This window comes from Protobothrops mucrosquamatus, unplaced genomic scaffold, assembly GCF_001527695.2.
Source record: "Protobothrops mucrosquamatus isolate PMUCROS unplaced genomic scaffold, P.Mucros_1.0 scaffold4002, whole genome shotgun sequence".
NCBI lineage: Eukaryota > Metazoa > Chordata > Lepidosauria > Squamata > Viperidae > Protobothrops > Protobothrops mucrosquamatus.
The window spans coordinates 37,627-54,982 of NW_015389940.1; the positions used below are offsets into that span (position 1 = coordinate 37,627).

The 17,356-nt window shown below is 45.3% G+C and overlaps 1 protein-coding gene across 1 annotated transcript in view; it reads left to right on the forward strand.

The window, feature by feature from the left end:
- LOC107298469 (deoxyribodipyrimidine photo-lyase-like) overlaps positions 1-17,356 on the forward strand; it is an 18,167-nt gene continuing 811 nt past the window's right edge. The window contains exons 1-8 of the mRNA XM_015827847.1: positions 1-256; positions 1,166-1,311; positions 2,109-2,291; positions 3,472-3,630; positions 5,011-5,209; positions 11,889-12,041; positions 13,728-13,849; positions 15,967-16,126. Coding sequence (XP_015683333.1) covers positions 37-256; positions 1,166-1,311; positions 2,109-2,291; positions 3,472-3,630; positions 5,011-5,209; positions 11,889-12,041; positions 13,728-13,849; positions 15,967-16,126 — 1,342 coding nt within the window. The 5' untranslated portion in view covers positions 1-36. The remainder of the gene's footprint in view (positions 257-1,165; positions 1,312-2,108; positions 2,292-3,471; positions 3,631-5,010; positions 5,210-11,888; positions 12,042-13,727; positions 13,850-15,966; positions 16,127-17,356) is intronic.

The following is a 17,356-nucleotide window of genomic DNA, read 5'->3' on the forward strand; positions in this document are numbered from 1 at the left end:
AGCTTGGAGGGAGGCAGAAAACCGGACTCTGCTGATATGGAGGCCTTGTCCGGAACGAAGAAGTTTAAATCCCAGGAAGATCCTCGAACCCAGAGCTTGGCCGAGACAGCGAAGGAAGCCCGCCTGAGCGCAGGGCTGTCCGTCGCAGAGTTCCCGTACAACAAGAAACGGGTCCGGTTGATCTCTCCAGCTCCCGAGCTGAAGGAGGGGGCTCAGGGGATCTTGTACTGGATGTCTCGCGAGCAGAGGGTTCAAGGTGAGAGTGCAGATCCCGCTTGGCGAAAACTGCAGGGTGATTGGTCCTGCTCCTGACTGCAGGGCAGGTTGAGGTTGGGTTCGCACAACCGGGCCAACCTCTTTCCTCAATTAAATTCCCTTGTTGGGGGTTTGGAGAATAGATTCAACCCTCAAGAGGTGTCAGCTGAATTAACACCCTGTAGTACTGTTTATCACCTTAGCAACTTGAAGACAGGGGGACTTCAACTCTCAGAATCCCCCAGGCGGCAGCACTGGCTAGGGTATTCTGGGACTTGAAGTCCACCCGTCTTAATAATAATAATAATAATAATAATAATAATAATAATAATAATAATAATAATAATAATAATAATAATAATAGTAATAATAGTAATAAAAAAGCTGAGCTTGAGAAACATCGCCCTATATTAACCCAGACAGAGACAAAGTTAAAACTAAGTTCGTAGAATTACATTTGCCCCAGTCTTAGGCAATGTTATAATAATAATAAAGTTGGAAGGAACCTTGGAGGTCATCTAGTCCAACCCCCTGCTCAGGCAGGAAACCCTATACCATTTCAGACAAATGGCTGTCCAGTCTCTTCTTCAAAACTTCCAGTGTTGGAGCATTCACCGCTTCTGGAGGCAGGTTGTTCCACTGGTTAATGTCTCCGCTTTCTAACTGAACCTACAACCGGAGATTTCCTGGTGGTCTCCCATCCAAAGACTAACCAGGCCTGATCTGAGACTGTGCCATCCGTATTCTTGTCTTAATGCAGCTGAGACACACGAACAAGACACAAGAACGCTTTGCTCGCACGAGGGCGGTGGCCATTTTGACTTTTTTTGACCCTTTCCGGCAGACATGTCTACTCTTTTGCTGGCGTCTCGCGGCTATGACGGTTCTCACTTGTGCCCCTTTCTTGCAGATAATTGGGCCTTCCTTTACGCCCAGCGCCTGGCCTTAAAACAGCGTCTTCCGCTGCACGTCTGCTTCTGCCTGGTGCCCAAGTTCCTGGATGCCACCATCCGCCATTTTGGATTTTTGCTCAGAGGCCTGGAGGAAGTCGATGAGGTATTGGCACCGTGGGGGGGGGGCATTGCGGGCACGGGGAGGGGAGAGACTTAGCTGCTCTCCCCCCCCTCTGTGGATTCAAAGCAAGAAAGCAAAAGAATGGCATAGTTTCAGATTTATGACCACAACTGCGCCCAAATTTCTGTTGCTAAGTGAGACACTTTTGAGTGAGTTTTGCCCCGTTTTACTAGCTTGCTTGCCACAGTTGTTAAATAATAATAATAATAATAATAATAATAATAATAATAATAATAATAATAATAATAATAATAATAATAATAATAATAAAAAGTTGGAAGGGACCTTGGAGGTCATCTAGTCCAACCCCCTGCTCAGGCAGGAAACCCTATATACCATAGTGAATCACTATGACAGTTAATGGGCTGCCCCCATTGACTCTGCTGGTTAGAAGGTTGCAAAAGGGGATCACGTGACCCGGGGACACTGCAACTGTCATAAGTACATGCCAGTTGCCGAGCCTCTGAATTTTGATCACGTGACCACGGGAATGCTGTGAAAAACCAGTCTTAAGTGCTGTGGTCGCTAAACGAATAGCTGGAAATTGAAATCACGAGATCACAGGGACTGTTTGTCGGTCGTAAGGGCGAGTATTTTTACAAGGCTGTCGTAACTTTTAAATCATTACGACGCTCAAACGAACGGCCATAAGTCGGCCATTATCTCTACATTCTGCCTGCTCTTGCCTAACCAGACGCTCTCCTCCTTCTGTCCACACAGGGTGTTGTGTTGATGATCAACATTTTGCTGTGTGTTTGTTTGTTTTCCCAATTTTCCAGGAGTGCCGGATGCTCGACATCCCTTTCCACTTGCTGATCGGTTTCGCCAAAGACAGGGTGCCCCACTTTGTGACGCAGCACGGCATCGGCGGGGTGGTGACGGATTTCTCCCCGCTCCGCGTTCCCCTGCAGTGGGTTCAAGATGTCCAAGAACAGCTTCCGAGCGATGTGCCCCTTGCTCAGGTACCAGGTTGGGGCTGGAATCGCCACGAGATAGAGGAGAGACCAGTTTTGGGGGAATCTGAAGCAAATCTGACTCCAAATTTAAATGTCCAGGGAGATTCTCAGTCCTCCAGGTCATGGTTGTCTCACAGGTGCTTTTAATAATAATAATAATAATAATAATAATAATAATAATAATAATAATAATAATAATAATAATAATAATAAAGTTGGAAGGGACCTTGGAGGTCATCGAGTCCAACCCCCTGATTTTGCTTGAAGACGTTTCACTTCTCCAAGAAGCTTCCTCAGTTCTAACTGAATGATGGAAGGATTTATACTCCTTGCAGACAGCTGGTCATTTGCCTTCTTTTATTTATGGATTTATTTGTGTAAAATTTCTATTAATATTATTATTATCTTTAGGGCAACATTTCCTAACCTGGGGGGGACTTATTATTATTTTGTTGCTTTGCTTATACGCTGAAAACGTCTGTGCCGTAGACAAATTCCTTGTCTGTATAATCACACTTGATCAAATAAAGTATTCAATTCAATTCAATTCAATAATTCAATTCAATTCAATGGTATAGGCCAGGGGTAGGCAACCTTGGCCCCTTCATGACTCGTGGACTTCAACTCCCAGAATTCCTGAGCCAGCATGGGGGAACTATGGCCCCTTCATGACTCGTGGACTTCAGTTCCCAGAATTCCTGAGCCAGCATGGGGGAACTATGGCCCCCTCATGACTCGTGGACTTCAACTCCCAGAATTCCTGAGCCAGCATGACTCAGCTTGGAAATCTCTCCCTTTCCCCTCAGCGTGGCTGGCTCAGGAATTCTGGGAGTTGAAGTCCACGAGTCATAAAAGAGCCAAGGTTGCCTACCCCTGCCATAGGTTCTCCTGCTTGAGCTGGGGGTTGGACTAGAAGACCTCCAAGGTCCCTTCCAGCTCTTTTCTAGTCAACGATATACCTCTCAGAGGTATTCAATCAAGTGGGTTAAAAATATGGCAGGTTGGTCCAGCGGGATCCATTCTGCCCAACTGGATTTTTCCCGGTTCAGCGGAGAACATAAATCTAGCCAAAAAAAGCAGACACTTGTAATTTTCAATTAACTAGAGAAGAAACCGAGGTTTTCCTACAATTTTCTTACTTCCTCGGTTTTTGATTGTGAACGCCCTTCTCGCTTTTCGTCCCCAGGTGGACGCCCACAATATTGTCCCGTGCTGGGTTGCCTCGGACAAGCAGGAATACGGGGCGAGGACGATTCGCCGGAAGATCCAGGACCGACTGGCTGAGTTCCTGACCGAATTTCCGCCTCTAGTCAAGCACCCTTTCCTTGCTGGGCTTCAAGCAGAGGTGAGGGAGGTGGCTGTGGGGCTGGATCCTAACCTGGGGGGACTTGAAGAGGGGTGGACTTCAACTCCCAGAATTCCCCAGCCAGCATAGCTGGCTGGGGAATTCTGGGAGTTGAAGTCCGCCCCTCTTCAAGTCCCCAAAATTCCATAGCATTCTACAATAGATCGCCTTCTAAAATAACCCTCCAGTGGAGTGACACTACAACTCCCATCGTCCTCCACTTGCCCCCGATAAGCTAGTCATGATTTCTAGCAACTGAGATCTCGTCCGGGTGAGATTCCTACAAACGTAGAAACATGGAAAATTGATGGGAGACAAAGGCCTAAAGTGGCCCATTGAGTCTGCCCTTGGAGTTTATTTGTTATTTGTTTTCTTGTTAATCTATTTCTTTGTTTGTTTATTATTTTGGAAGGGAGGGAGGGACGAAGGAAGGAAGGAAGGAAGGAACAAAGAAAGGAGGAAAGGAAGGAGAAGAAGGGAGTGAGGGAGGGAGGAAGGAGAGGGAAGGAGAGAAGAAGGAAGGAAGGAAGGAAGGAAGGAAGGAAGGAAGAAAGAAAGAAAGAAAGAGAAAGAAAGAAAGAAAGAAAGAAAGAAAGAAAGAAAGAAAGAAAGAAAGAAAGAAAGAAAGAAAGAAAGAAAGAAAGAAAGAGGGAGGGAGGAAGGAAGGAAGGAGAGGGAGGAAGGGAGGAAAGAAGGAAGGAAGGAAGAAAGGAAAGAAAGAAAGAAAGAAAGAAAGAAAGAAAGAAAGAAAGAGAGAGAGAGGGAGGGAGGGAGGGAGGGAGGAAGGAGAAGGAGGGTGAAGGAAGGAAGGAAGAAAAAAGGAAGAAAGGAGAGGGAGGAAGGGAGGGAGGAAGGAAGGAAGGAAGGAGAGGGGGAGGAAAAGTTGGGGAAGGAGAGGAAGGAGATGTGAAGGAGAAGGAGCGGCAGAATCTGGGGATGGAGTCAAAAAAGGAATCAGCATAGAATCCCTACATAGTCACAAGCAAATTAACTATTGGTTGAGAAGATTCCTGCGCATAGGCTTTTAGCAATAAATCACTTTAATTGAACTTTCTCCTGTGGACCTGGCCTTTAGAGCCCAACAGGAGCATTAGAGACCACCAAAATTGAGAAACTTCCTGACAGTTAGAACAATTAACCAGTGGAACTCCTTGACTCCAGAAGCGGTGAATGCTCCAACACTGGAAGTTTTTAAGAAGAGACTGGACAGCCATTTGTCTGAAATGGTATAGAGTTTCCTGCCTGAGCAGGGGGTTGGACTAGATGACCTCCAAGGTCCCTTCCAACTTTATTATTATTATTATTATTATTATTATTATTATTATTATTATTATTATTATTATTATTTCTTTCCTTGCTGCCAACCGGCATCTCCTGCAGCCCATCAACTGGGAGGCCTGCTACGCCAGCCTGCAGGTGGATCGCTCCATCAAGGAGGTGGAGTGGGCCACGCCGGGATCCGCCTCCGGGTTGAAGGTCCTCGAAACATTTGTAAAAGACAGGCTGAAGTTCTTCGGCTCTGACCGGAACAATCCCAACCGGCCGGTCCTGAGCAACCTTTCGCCCTGGTTCCACTTTGGTAAGTGTGCAGGTATAGTTAGAACAATTCACCAGTGGAACTACTTGCCACCAGAAGTTGTGGCTTAGCTCGATCACTGGAGGTTTTCGAGAAGAGACTGGACAACCGCTTGTCTGAAGTGGTATAGGCAGTCCTCAACTTACGACGGTTCGTTTAGGGACCCTTCCAAGTTACAACAGCACTGAAAAATGTGACTTATCACCGTTTTTCACAGCATCCTCAGGATCACGTGATTGAAATTCAGACGCTTGGCCACTGACTCCTATTTATGACGGTTGCAGCGTCCTGGGGTCCTGTGATCCCCTTTTGCGACCTCCTGACAAGTCAAGTCAAGGGGGAAAACTGATCCGCTTAACAACCAGGTCACTAACTTCTCAACTGCAGTGATTCACTTAACAACGGAGGCAAGAAAGGTCATAAAAGGGGGCAAATGTCTCACTTAACAAATGTCTCACAGAAATTTCGGCCTCAATTGTGGTCGTAAGTGGAGGACTGCCTGTATACGGGGAGAGGAATTGGAGCCTTTGGGAAGCCCGGCGGGCGCATTGGTTGGGAGGCTAGGCGGAGGGGAGAGAATTTGAACCCAGAACTGGAAGGCTTCCCCAATCTGATGTTCTATAAATGTATTTTAGATGGCGATTCCGAGAATTCCCCAGCCAACGAAAATGGGTTGGGCAGCGTGGTTGAGCACGCTGTAGGAATGGGGTACTCCTTGACTTACGACCACTTAGTTAGTGACTGAAATTGCAATGACACTGTTAACGGTCATGACTTACGAATGGTCCTTGCGCTTACGAATTTAAGAATAAATAACAGCCCGGAGGCTGGTAACCCTAGTCCAGGGTCTTCAAACTTGGCTCTTTTATGACTCACAGACTTCAACTCCCAGAATTCCTTAGCCAGCATGGGGAAACTATGACCCCTTCATGACTTGCGGACTTCATCCCAGAATTCTTCAGCCAGCATGGGGGAACTGTGGCCCCTTCATGACTTGCGGACTTCAAGTCACAGAATTCCTGAGCCAGCATGGGAGAACTATGGCCCCTTCATGAATGGCGGACTTCAAGTCCCATAATTCCTCAGCCAGCATGGAGGAACTATGGCCACTTCATGACTCGTGGAGTTCAACTCCCAGAATTCCTCAGCCAGCATGGGGGAACTAGGGTCTCTTCATGACTCGTGGACTTCCACTCCCAGAATTCCTGAGCCAGCATGGGGGAACTATGGCCCCCTCATGACTCGAGGACTTCAACTCCCAGAATTCCTGAGCCAGCATGGCTCAGCTTGGAAACCTCTCCCTTTCCCCTCAGCATGGCTGGCTCAGGAATTCTGGGAGTTGAAGTCCATGAGTCATAAAAGAGCCAAGGTGGCCTACCCCTGCCCTAGCCGGTAGATGGCTGACCTCTGATATGTCCCTCGTAGGTCAAGTTGCTGTGCAACGAGCCATTTTGGAGGTCCGCAAACATCGCACCAGGTACAAAGAGTCGGTGGAAGGTTTCATCGAAGAGGCTGTGGTGCGTCGGGAACTGGCGGACAACTTCTGCTTTTACAACCCAAACTACGACAAGATTGAAGGTAACGCAGCCCTCTGTCTTCTGGGTCCACACAACACAGGTAGCCCCAAAGAGCTAACTGAAGCATAAACAGGCTGGGGGATTGCCTCTGCTATGTCCTTAAAGCTGCTGTGCTGGTTGTGGGAGTGCAGCCACTGTGGTGTCAGGTGTGAATAACCGGACCCCCATGTGTAGTGTTCAAACTGGCTACTTTATTGTTCTAGGCCTATAATACAGGAATCTTCCCCGACTGGCAGATTTTGTGTGGGAAAGGCTGGAGGAAGTTCAAAAGCATTTGGTGTGTGTGTGTGTGCGTGTGTGTGTGTGAGAGAGAGAGAGAGAGAGAAAGAGAGAGAAAGAGAGAAAGAAAGAGACAGAGAGAGAGAAAGAAAAAGAGGGAGGGAGAGGAAAGAGAAAGAGAGGGAGAGAGAAAGAGAAAGAGAGAAAGGGAGAGGGAGGGAGAGGAAAAAGAAAGGGAGAGAGAAAGGGAGAGAAAAGAGAAAGAGGGAGAGGAAAGAAAAAGAGAGAAAAAGAAAGAGGGAGGGAGAAAGGGAGAGAGAGGAAAGAGAGAGAAAGAGAGAAAGTAAGATAAAGAGAGGGAGAAGAAAGAGAGAAAGAGAGAAAGAGTAAGAGAGAGAAAGAGAGAGAAGGAGAGGAAAGAGAGAGAGAAGGAGAGGAAAGAGAGAGAGAGGAAAGAAAAAGAGAGAGAGAGAGAGAGAGAGGGAGGGAGCAAGAGTTTTTCCTCTTGTGTTCATGTAATGAGTCCAGGCTAATTCCCTGTTTGATCCCTCCTTCCAACTGGGACGGTTGCTCTCCAACATCCTGACAGGTGTATAATCTTTTAAAGGTGCCTATGATTGGGCCAAGACCACACTGAAGCTCCATGCCAAGGACAAGAGGCCCTACCTGTACACCCTGGAGCAGCTAGAAGAGGGGAAGACCCACGACCCCCTGTGGAACGCTGCTCAGGTAGCTGGAAGACCAGAGGAAACATGGTTGGGAGATCCTGGTTAACTGCCTTTGACTCGGGCTCTCCTGCACGCTTGGAGGCCCTGCTTTCTGCTGGATCTCTTTATTGTAATACAGGTGGTCTTCGATTTACGACCACAACTGAGCCCAAAATTTCCGTTGCTAAGCGAGACAGTTGTTAAGCCAGCTTTGCCCCATATTATGAACTCCCTTGCCACGGTTACTAAGCGAATCACTGCAGTTGTTAAGTCAGGAACTCGGCCGTAAGGCGAAACTGGCTTTCCCGTTGACTTTAAATTACATTCAGATGCTTGGCAACCGATTCATATTTATGACGGTCACAGTGTCCCAGGGTCATGTGAAGTGACCAAAACTTGCTGCAACCACCCAGCAGACGGGCGGGGGGGGGGATAAAAACCAAACACCCCCCCACCCCACCCCCACTGCCAATCTTCAACAGAAATGCTCACAACAATGGAAACCTCGGACAGGAGAAAGAGCGCCCCTGGGTGGGCAGGCAGGTGTCTTGCTCGGCTGTGGCTTGGGGGGCACTTTTTTCAGTGCCGTTGTAACTTCGAACAGTCACTAAGCGAACTGTTGTAAGTCGAGGGCTACCTGTACTTCATCAGTTTTTTCCTTTTTGGGGGGGGGGTCATCAAGTTTTTGACCCCTTGCTAGGCGACTGGTGGTACTCGGATGTTGCCATATCCTAAAAGTGGTACAATGGGTGAAAAGGTTGAAAAGCCCTGGCCTAAAAGACCTTGAAGGGGTCCCTCCACCCCAAGGATGTCGTGGTTCTACATTAGTTCCCGCGTGACTCTTAGTTTTCTCCAAGGAAATGTGAGGCTCACCGGTTCTTCCCCATCTCAGCTCCAGATGGTTCACGAGGGGAAGATGCACGGCTTCCTGCGGATGTACTGGGCCAAGAAGATCTTGGAGTGGACCAGGTCACCAGAGGAGGCCCTGCAGTTCAGCATCTACCTGAATGACCGCTACGAATTGGACGGCCGAGACCCCAACGGATACGTAGGTGAGTCATGGAGAGGCTGGGAGGTCACCAAAGGAGGTGAGGGAAAGGACCGTAGACTTAGCCTTTGGGTTTCTCTCCGCCCCTGCTAAACAGGACAGTTGTTAAGCGAGGACTCCCTGTACAGCCAAATGACATGCGTAATAGGTGGAGTTTCATAAGTTTTGGGTTTTACTTGGAAGGCCTCTTTTCCTGAGCCTCGTGGCGACGGATCGCACAATTTCTGAGCGAGGAATCGGACCGGGAGTTGAGATCTGGGCATCTGTTGGAAATCGACGGTAGTTAGGGCACAGAGGGTGTGTGCATCCATCCGCCAACAGTGTGTGTTACTTAAACTCGGATAGATCTTTCTAGATTAGATTAGATTAGATATTTTAGATTACATTGTGAGTGCATCCATATGTCAATAGAATGTATCACTTAAACTCAGATACATCTTTCTATATATTATTATATTATATTATATTATATTATATTATATTATATTATATTATATTATATTATATTATATTATATTATTATATTGTTATATATTGTTTATTATATTATATTATATTATATTATATTATATTATATTATATTATATTATATTATATTATATTATATTATATTATATTATAATATTATTAGATAGATATTAGATTAGATTATGCTATATTATATACTATACTATTATATACTATATTGATCATACTATATTTATATTATATTAGATATATTTAACTATTGATCATACTATATTAATTATATATTATATTATGCTGTTATATATTATACTAGTATATACTATATACTATAGTGATCATACAATAGAATGTATCACTTAAACTCAGATACATCTTTCTATATATTACATTACATTACATTACATTATATTATATTATACTATATTAGATATTACATATTTTACTATTGATCATACTACATTAATTATATATTATATTATATATTATATATTTTACTATTGATCATACTATATTGATCATACTATATGTTTATTATATTATATTACATTACATTACATTACATTATATTACATTACATTACATTATATTACATATTATTATATTATATTATTATTATTACAATACCATTTGTCTGAAATGGTATAGGGTTTCCTGCCTGAGCAAGGGGTTGGACTAGAAGACCTTTAAGGTCCCTTCCAACTCTATTATTCTGTTATACATTGCATTACATTATATTACATTATAATATATTTTAGATTAGATTGGGTGTGCATCCATACTTCAACAGAGTGTGTCACTTAAACTCAGATCGCTCTTTCTAGATTAGATATTAGATTATGGATTGGATTGGAGAAGATGGGATTAGACCAGACCCTTGATTTGTCCAAGTGTGGCTACTCTTGTTTTTTCTCTCTCTCTCTCTCTCTCTCTGCTAGGCTGCATGTGGTCGATCTGTGGGATCCACGACCAAGGATGGGCTGAATGGGCCGTCTTTGGCAAAATCCGCTACATGAATTATGCCGGTTGCAAGAGGAAGTTTGATGTTGCCCAGTTTGAGCGCAAATATAGTCCTCAATGCTTCCCCCAGTAGCCTTGCTGGAAGGCCACCCTCCACGCTGGCGGACACCTGCTTCTCTCCTTGTTGTAAAGGACAAGAGCAATAAAGACACTCACTGTTGCAGAGGAAACGCAAGCTTGATCTACAGGCTAGAAACCAGGAGATGGGGAGTTCTAGTTCCACCTTAGGTATAAAAGCTGACTAGGTGACTTTGGGCCAATCACCAGGAGACGGTGAGTTCTAGTCCCACCTTAGGCATGGAAGCCGACTGGGTGACTTTGGGCCAATCTTTCCAGAGTCTCAACATCTTTTTTATATCGTGGTGACCAAAACTGGATGCCTTATTCCAAATGTGGCCTTACCAAGGCCTTGTAAAGTGGTATTAACGCTTCACCTGATCTTGATTCTATCCCTCCGTTGATGCAGCCCAGCACTGTGTTGGCTTTTTGGGCAGCTGCAGCCCACGGCTGGCTCCTATTGAAGTGATTGTCCACTAGGACTCTGAGGTCCCTCTCACAGTTACTACTATTGAGCAAGGCACCCCCTATACTATACCTGTACATTTGGTTTTTCTTGCCTAAATGTAGAGCCTTACTTTTTTCACCACTGAATTTCATTTTGTTAGATGGCACTCAATGTTCAAATCCTGTCCAGATCCTCCTGTATCTTAAACCTGTCTTCTGGAGTGTTGGCTATTCCTGCCAGCTTACAAACGGTTGTAAGTCAAGGACTACATCATTTGGGAGGGACCGGTAACAGTGACCAATCCACCAAGCATTTCCCGTGAATTTATTGTGTGAAGCACTCCACCAACATACCAGAGATGCAGCCTGAGTATTATTATTAGTTTTATTACTGATGACATTTCCATGGTTACACTTTACTGGAATAACGGATGGATTTCCAGGTTCAACCATGTTCCTCTTAANGCAGACTTCCACTCCCAGAATTCCTCAGCCAGCTTGGGGAAACTATGGCCCCTTCATGACTCGCGGACTTCAACTCCCAGAATTCCTGAGCCAGCATGGGGGAACTATGGCCCCCTCATGATTAGCCGACTTCAACTCCCAGAATTCCTGAGCCAGCATGGGGGGACTATGGCCCCTTCATGACTCGTGGACTTCAACTCCCAGAATTCCTCAGCCAGCATGGGGGAACTATGGCCCCTTCATGACTCATGGACTTCAACTCCCAGAATTCCTCAGCCAGCGTGGGGGAACTATGGCCCCCTCATGACTCATGGACTTCAACTCCCAGAATTCCTCAGCCAGCGTGGGGGAACTATGGCCCCCTCATGATTAGCCGACTTCAACTCCCAGAATTCCTGAGCCAGCATGGGGGGACTATGGCCCCTTCATGACTCGTGGACTTCCACTCCCAGAATTCCTGAGCCAGCATGGGGGAACTGTGGCCCCTTCATGACTCGTGGACTTCCACTCCCAGAATTCCTGAGCCAGCCTGGCTCAGCTTGGAAACCTCTCCCTTTCCCCTCAGCATGCCCGGCTCAGGAATTCTGGGAGTTGAAGTCCATGAGTCATAAAAGAGCCAAGGCTGCCTACCCCTGCCCTAGCCGGTAGATGGCTGACCTCTGATATGTCCCTCGTAGGTCAAGTTGCTGTGCAACGAGCCATTTTGGAGGTCCGCAAACATCGCACCAAGTACAAAGAGTCGGTGGAAGGTTTCATCGAAGAGGCTGTGGTGCGTCGGGAGCTGGCGGACAACTTCTGCTTTTACAACCCAAACTACGACAAGATTGAAGGTAACACAGCCCTCCGTCTTCTGGGTCCATGCTACACGGGTAGCCCCAAGGACCTAACCGAAGCATAAGCAGGCTGGGGGAAGGCCTCTGCTATGTCCTTAAAGCTGTTGTGCTGGTTGTGGGAGTGCAGCCACTGTGGTGTCAGGTGTGAATAACCGGACCCCCGTGTGTAGTGTTCAAACTGGCTACTTTATTGTTCTAGGCCTATAATACAGGAATCTTCCCCGACTGGCAGATTTCCTGTGGGAATGGCTAGAGGAAGTTCAAAAGCATTTGGGGGGGGGGTGTACGTGTGTATATGTGAGACAGAGAGAGAAAGAAAGAGAGAGAGAGGGAGAGGAAAGAGAGAAAGGGAGAGAGAGAGGGAGAGGAAAGAAAGAGACGGAGAGGAAAGAGAGAAAGAGAAAGGAAGAGAGGAAGAGGAAAGAGAAAGGGAGAGGAAAAAGAGAGAGAGAGAAAGAGAGGGAGAGGAAAGACAAAGAGAAAGAGGGAGAGGAAAGAGACAAAGAAAGAGACGGAGAGGGAGAGGAAAGAAAGAGACAGAGAGGAAAGAGAAAGGGAGAGAAAGGAAGAGAGGGAGAGGAAAAAGAAAGAGAGAGGAAAAAGAGAAAAAGAGAAAAAGGGAGAGGAAAGAGAGAAAGAGAGGGAGAGGAAAGAGAAAGAGACAGAGATGAAAGAGAGAAAGGGAGAGAAAGGAAGAGGGAGAGGAAAGAAATAGAGGGAGAGGAAAAAGAGAAAAAGAGAGAAAGGAAGAGGGAGAGGAAAGAAAGAGAGGGAGAGGAAAAAGAGAAAAAGAGAGAAAGGGAGAGAAAGAGAGGGAGAGGGAAGAGAGAAAGAGACAGGGAGAGGAAAAAGAGAGAGAGAGGAGAGGAAAGAGATAAAGAGAAAGAGAGGGGGGAGAGGAATGAAAGAGACGGAGAGGAAAGAGAAAGGGAGAGAAAGGAAGAGAGGGAGAGGAAAGAGAAAGAGAGGAAGAGGAAAAAGAGAGAAAGAGAGGGAGAGGAAAAAGAAAGAGAGAGAAAGAGACAGGGAGAGGAAAGAGAGAGAGAGAGGGAGAGGAATGAAAGAGACGGAGAGGAAAGAGAGAAAGGGAGAGAAAGGGAGAGGAAAAAGAGAGAGGGAGAGAAAGGGAGAGGAAAGAGAGAAAGAGAGAGGGAGACAAAAAAGAAAGAGACAGACAGAGGGAGAGGAAAGAGAGAAGAGAGGAAAGAGACAAAGAGAGAGAAAGAGAGAGAGAGAGAGGGAGAGGAAAGAGGGAGGGAGGGAGGGAGAGGGAAGAAAGAGAGGGAGAGGAAAGAGAGAAAGGAAGAGAGGGAGAGGAAAGAGAAAGAGGAAGAAAAAGAGAGAGAGGGAGAGGAAAGGGAGGGAGGGAGAGGAAAGAAAGAGACAGGGAGAGGAAAGAGAAAGGGAGAGAAAGGAAGAGAGAGAGAGGAAAGAGAAAGAGAGGGAGAGGAAAAAGAGATAAAGAGAGAGGGAGAGGAAAGAGAGAGAGAGAGAGAGGAAAGAGAGAGAGAGAGAGAGAGAGAGAGAGAGAGAGAGAGAGAGAGAGAGAGAGAGAGAGAGAGAGAGAGAGAGCTTGTCCTCTTGTGTTTATGTAATGAGTCCAGGCTAATTCCCTGTTTGATCCCTCCTTTCAACTGGGACGGTTGCTCTCCAACATCCTGACAGGTGTATAATCTTTCGAAGGTGCCTATGATTGGGCCAAGACCACACTGAAGCTCCATGCCAAGGACAAGAGGCCCTACTTGTACACCCTGGAGCAGCTAGAAGAGGGGAAGACCCATGACCCCCTGTGGAACGCTGCTCAGGTAGCCGGAAGACCAGAGGAAACATGGTTGGGAGATCCTGGTTAACTGCCTTTGACTCAGGCTCTGTGGCGTTCCTTCTCCTGCACGCTTGGAGGCCCTGCTTTCTGCTGGATCTCTTTATTGTAATACAGGTGGTCTTCGATTTACGACCACAACTGAGCCCCAAAATTCCGTTGCTAAGCGAGACAGTTGTTAAGCCAGCTTTGCCCCATATTATGAACTCCCTTGCCACGGTTACTAAGCGTATCACTGCAGTTGTTAAGTCAGGAACTCTTTGCCGTAAAGCGAAACTGGCTTCCCCGTTGAGTTTGAATTGTCAGAAGGTCCGCAAAAGGTGATCACGTGACCCGGGCACACGGCGAGCATCATAAATACGTGCCCGTTGAGTCCAAATTTTGATCACGTGACCACGAGGACGCTGCGACGTTTCTAAGTGTGAAAAAACGGTCATCAGTCACTTTTTCGATGGCGTTTAGTGACCGTTTGAAAGGTCGCTAAACAAACGGTTGTAAATTGAGGGACTACCCGAACAAGCTCTGGATCGTTCAGAAGGACCAAGCAGCCAGAGGACTGTTTTGGGGCATATCTAATTAATTTATGCCCATCTTTAATCTGATATGGGTTGGCAGCTCATAGCTTAGATGTTTTCAGAAGGAGATAGGAGGACATCTGTAGAGGAAGCTTACAAACTGAGTTGTAGGGGGGACTTCTGAGACGTTGCTGTGATGGCCAGCTTCTCTGGAGCATCCCCTTGGGACTATTCAGCCCTAAGCAAATCAGATGGACATCAACCTCAAGGAAGATTCTAGAAAAGGAATCATCCAGGTTGGAATTGCAAGCGTGAGGAAAAGAAGCTGATTATGAGAAGCGAGTAGCGTTTTAGAATCAGAATAGAGCTGGAAGGGACCTTGGAGGTCTTCTAGTCCAGCCCCCTACTCAAGCAGGAGACCCTATATATCATTTCAGACAAGTGACTGTCCAGTCTCTTCTTAAAAACCTCCAGTGATGGAGCACCCACAACTTCTGGTGGCAAGCTGTTCCACTGGTTAATTGTCCTCGCTGTCAGGAAATTCCTCCTTAGTTCCAGTTTGCTTCTCTCCTGGATTAGTTTCCATCCGTTGCTTCTTGTCCTGCCTTCAGGTGCTTTGGAGAATAGGTGGACCCCCCTCCTCTTTGTGGCAGCCCCCCAAATACTGGAACACTGCTATCATTTCCTCCCCTAGGCCTTCTAGTAGTTTGTTAAAAATAAGTTGTGGCAGACAAGAGTTGCTGCTTTTTTTGACCAAGTGACTAGATTAGTAGACGAAGGGAATGCTGTGGATGGAGCATAGTTGAACTTTATTAAGATGCCTGATAAGTGTACAGCTTCCTTGTTGCTGGGGAATTAAAAAGAGCGCAAAGAAGAGTAACCGAAGGGCTTGGAGGCTAAATTCTGTGAAGAACGGTGAAAGGAACTGGGTATACTGTCAAAGTTCCTACTGACGAACCCAATCAAGCGAACACCTTTGAGACATTCCGCTCTCTTAATGTAAAACTTTAATGTAAAACTTTAGGTGTACATCATTTCGGCATGTATGAAATCAAAACCAGCTCAAGCCAAACCCCTATAGTCAAAGTATAGAATCCCCCCCCTCCCGTCCTTGAACAGGTCACATTGCCCAGGTTAGGTGTAAATATATTGTTATGAGAAAATGTCTCTGAGTCGGGTCAGACACCTGGTGAATCGTCCTTGATTCTCGTGGTCTGCCTTCTTTATCTCTGTAGCCTGCGTTGAATTTTCCCCATCCTCCCAGTCTCTTCTTAAAAACTTCCAGTGTTGGAACATTCACAGCTTCTAGTGGCAAGCTGTTCCACTGGTTTATTGTTCTCTTAGGTTAATTCTAGGTTGCTCCTCTCCTTGATTACTTTCCATCCGTTGCTTTTTGTCCTGCCCTCAAGGGCGTTGGAGAATAATTTAAACCCTGATGGGGTTATAAGGCCCATCACTGGGAGTTTTCAAACAAAGATGGGTTCTTCCACCCCAAGGATGTCGTGGTTCTACATTGGTTCCCGCTTGACTCTTAGTTTTCTCCAAGGAAATGTGAGGCTCACCGGTTCTTCCCCACCTTCCATCTCAGCTCCAGATGGTTCACGAGGGGAAGATGCACGGCTTCCTGCGGATGTACTGGGCCAAGAAGATCTTGGAGTGGACCAGGTCACCAGAGGAGGCCCTGCAGTTCAGCATCTACCTGAATGACCGCTACGAATTGGACGGCCGAGACCCCAACGGATACGTAGGTGAGTGATGGAGAGGCTGGGAGGTCACCAAAGGAGGTGAGGGAAAGGACCGTCGACTTAGCCTTTGGGTTTCTCTCCGCCCCTGCTAAACAAGACAGTCGTTAAGCGAGGACTCCCTGTACAGCCAAATTACATGCGTAATAGGTAGAGTTTCATAAGTTTTGGGTTTTACTTGGAAGGCCTCTTTCCTGAGCCTCGTGGCAATGGATCGCACAACCTCTGACCGAGGAATCGGACCGGGAGTTGAGATCTGGGCATCCGTTGGAAACCGACGGTAGTTAGGGCAGGGAGGGTGTGTGCATCCATACGCCAACGGCGTGTTACTTAAACTCGGATAGATCTTTCTAGATTAGACTAGATTACCCCCCCAGATCCGGGTGATTCCGGATCTCCTGACTTTCCGCCGCGCCCTCAAGACATGGCTTTTCCAGCAAGCGGGCCTGGCCTAGGGTGGATTTTAAATCGGGTTCATTTTTTAGAAAATTTTAAATGTCACAACTTAAAATATTTGGGTTTTAATTGGTTTTATTTGGCGGGGATTGTGGGTTTGTTTTTGTTTTAAAAAATGTTGTGAGCCGCCCTGAGTCCTTCGGGAGAAGGGCGGGATACAAATTGAATAAAATGAAATGAAATGAAATTAGATTAGATATTTTAGATTACATTGTGAGTGCATCCATATGTCAATAGAATGTATCACTTAAACTCAGATAATCTTTCTATATATTATATTATGTTATGTTATGTTAAATTTTAATATTGATCATACTATATTAATTATATATTATATTATGCTGTTATATATTATACTAATATACTATAGTGATCATATTATACTGTATTTATATTATATTAGATTAGATTAGATATTACATATTTTACTATTGATCATACTATATTAATTATATATTATAGATTATATTATGCTATATTATATACTATACTATTATATACTATATCAATCATACTATATTTAGATTAGATTAGATATATTTTACTATTGATCATACTATATTATATTATGCTGTTATATGTACTATTATATACTATAGTGATCATACTATATTTATATTATATTATATTACATTACATTACATTATATATTATGCTATACTATATTAGATATTCTACTACTGATCATACTATATTATATTATGCTGTTATATATACTATTATATACTATAGTGATCATACTATATTTATATTATATTATATTACATTACATTACATTAT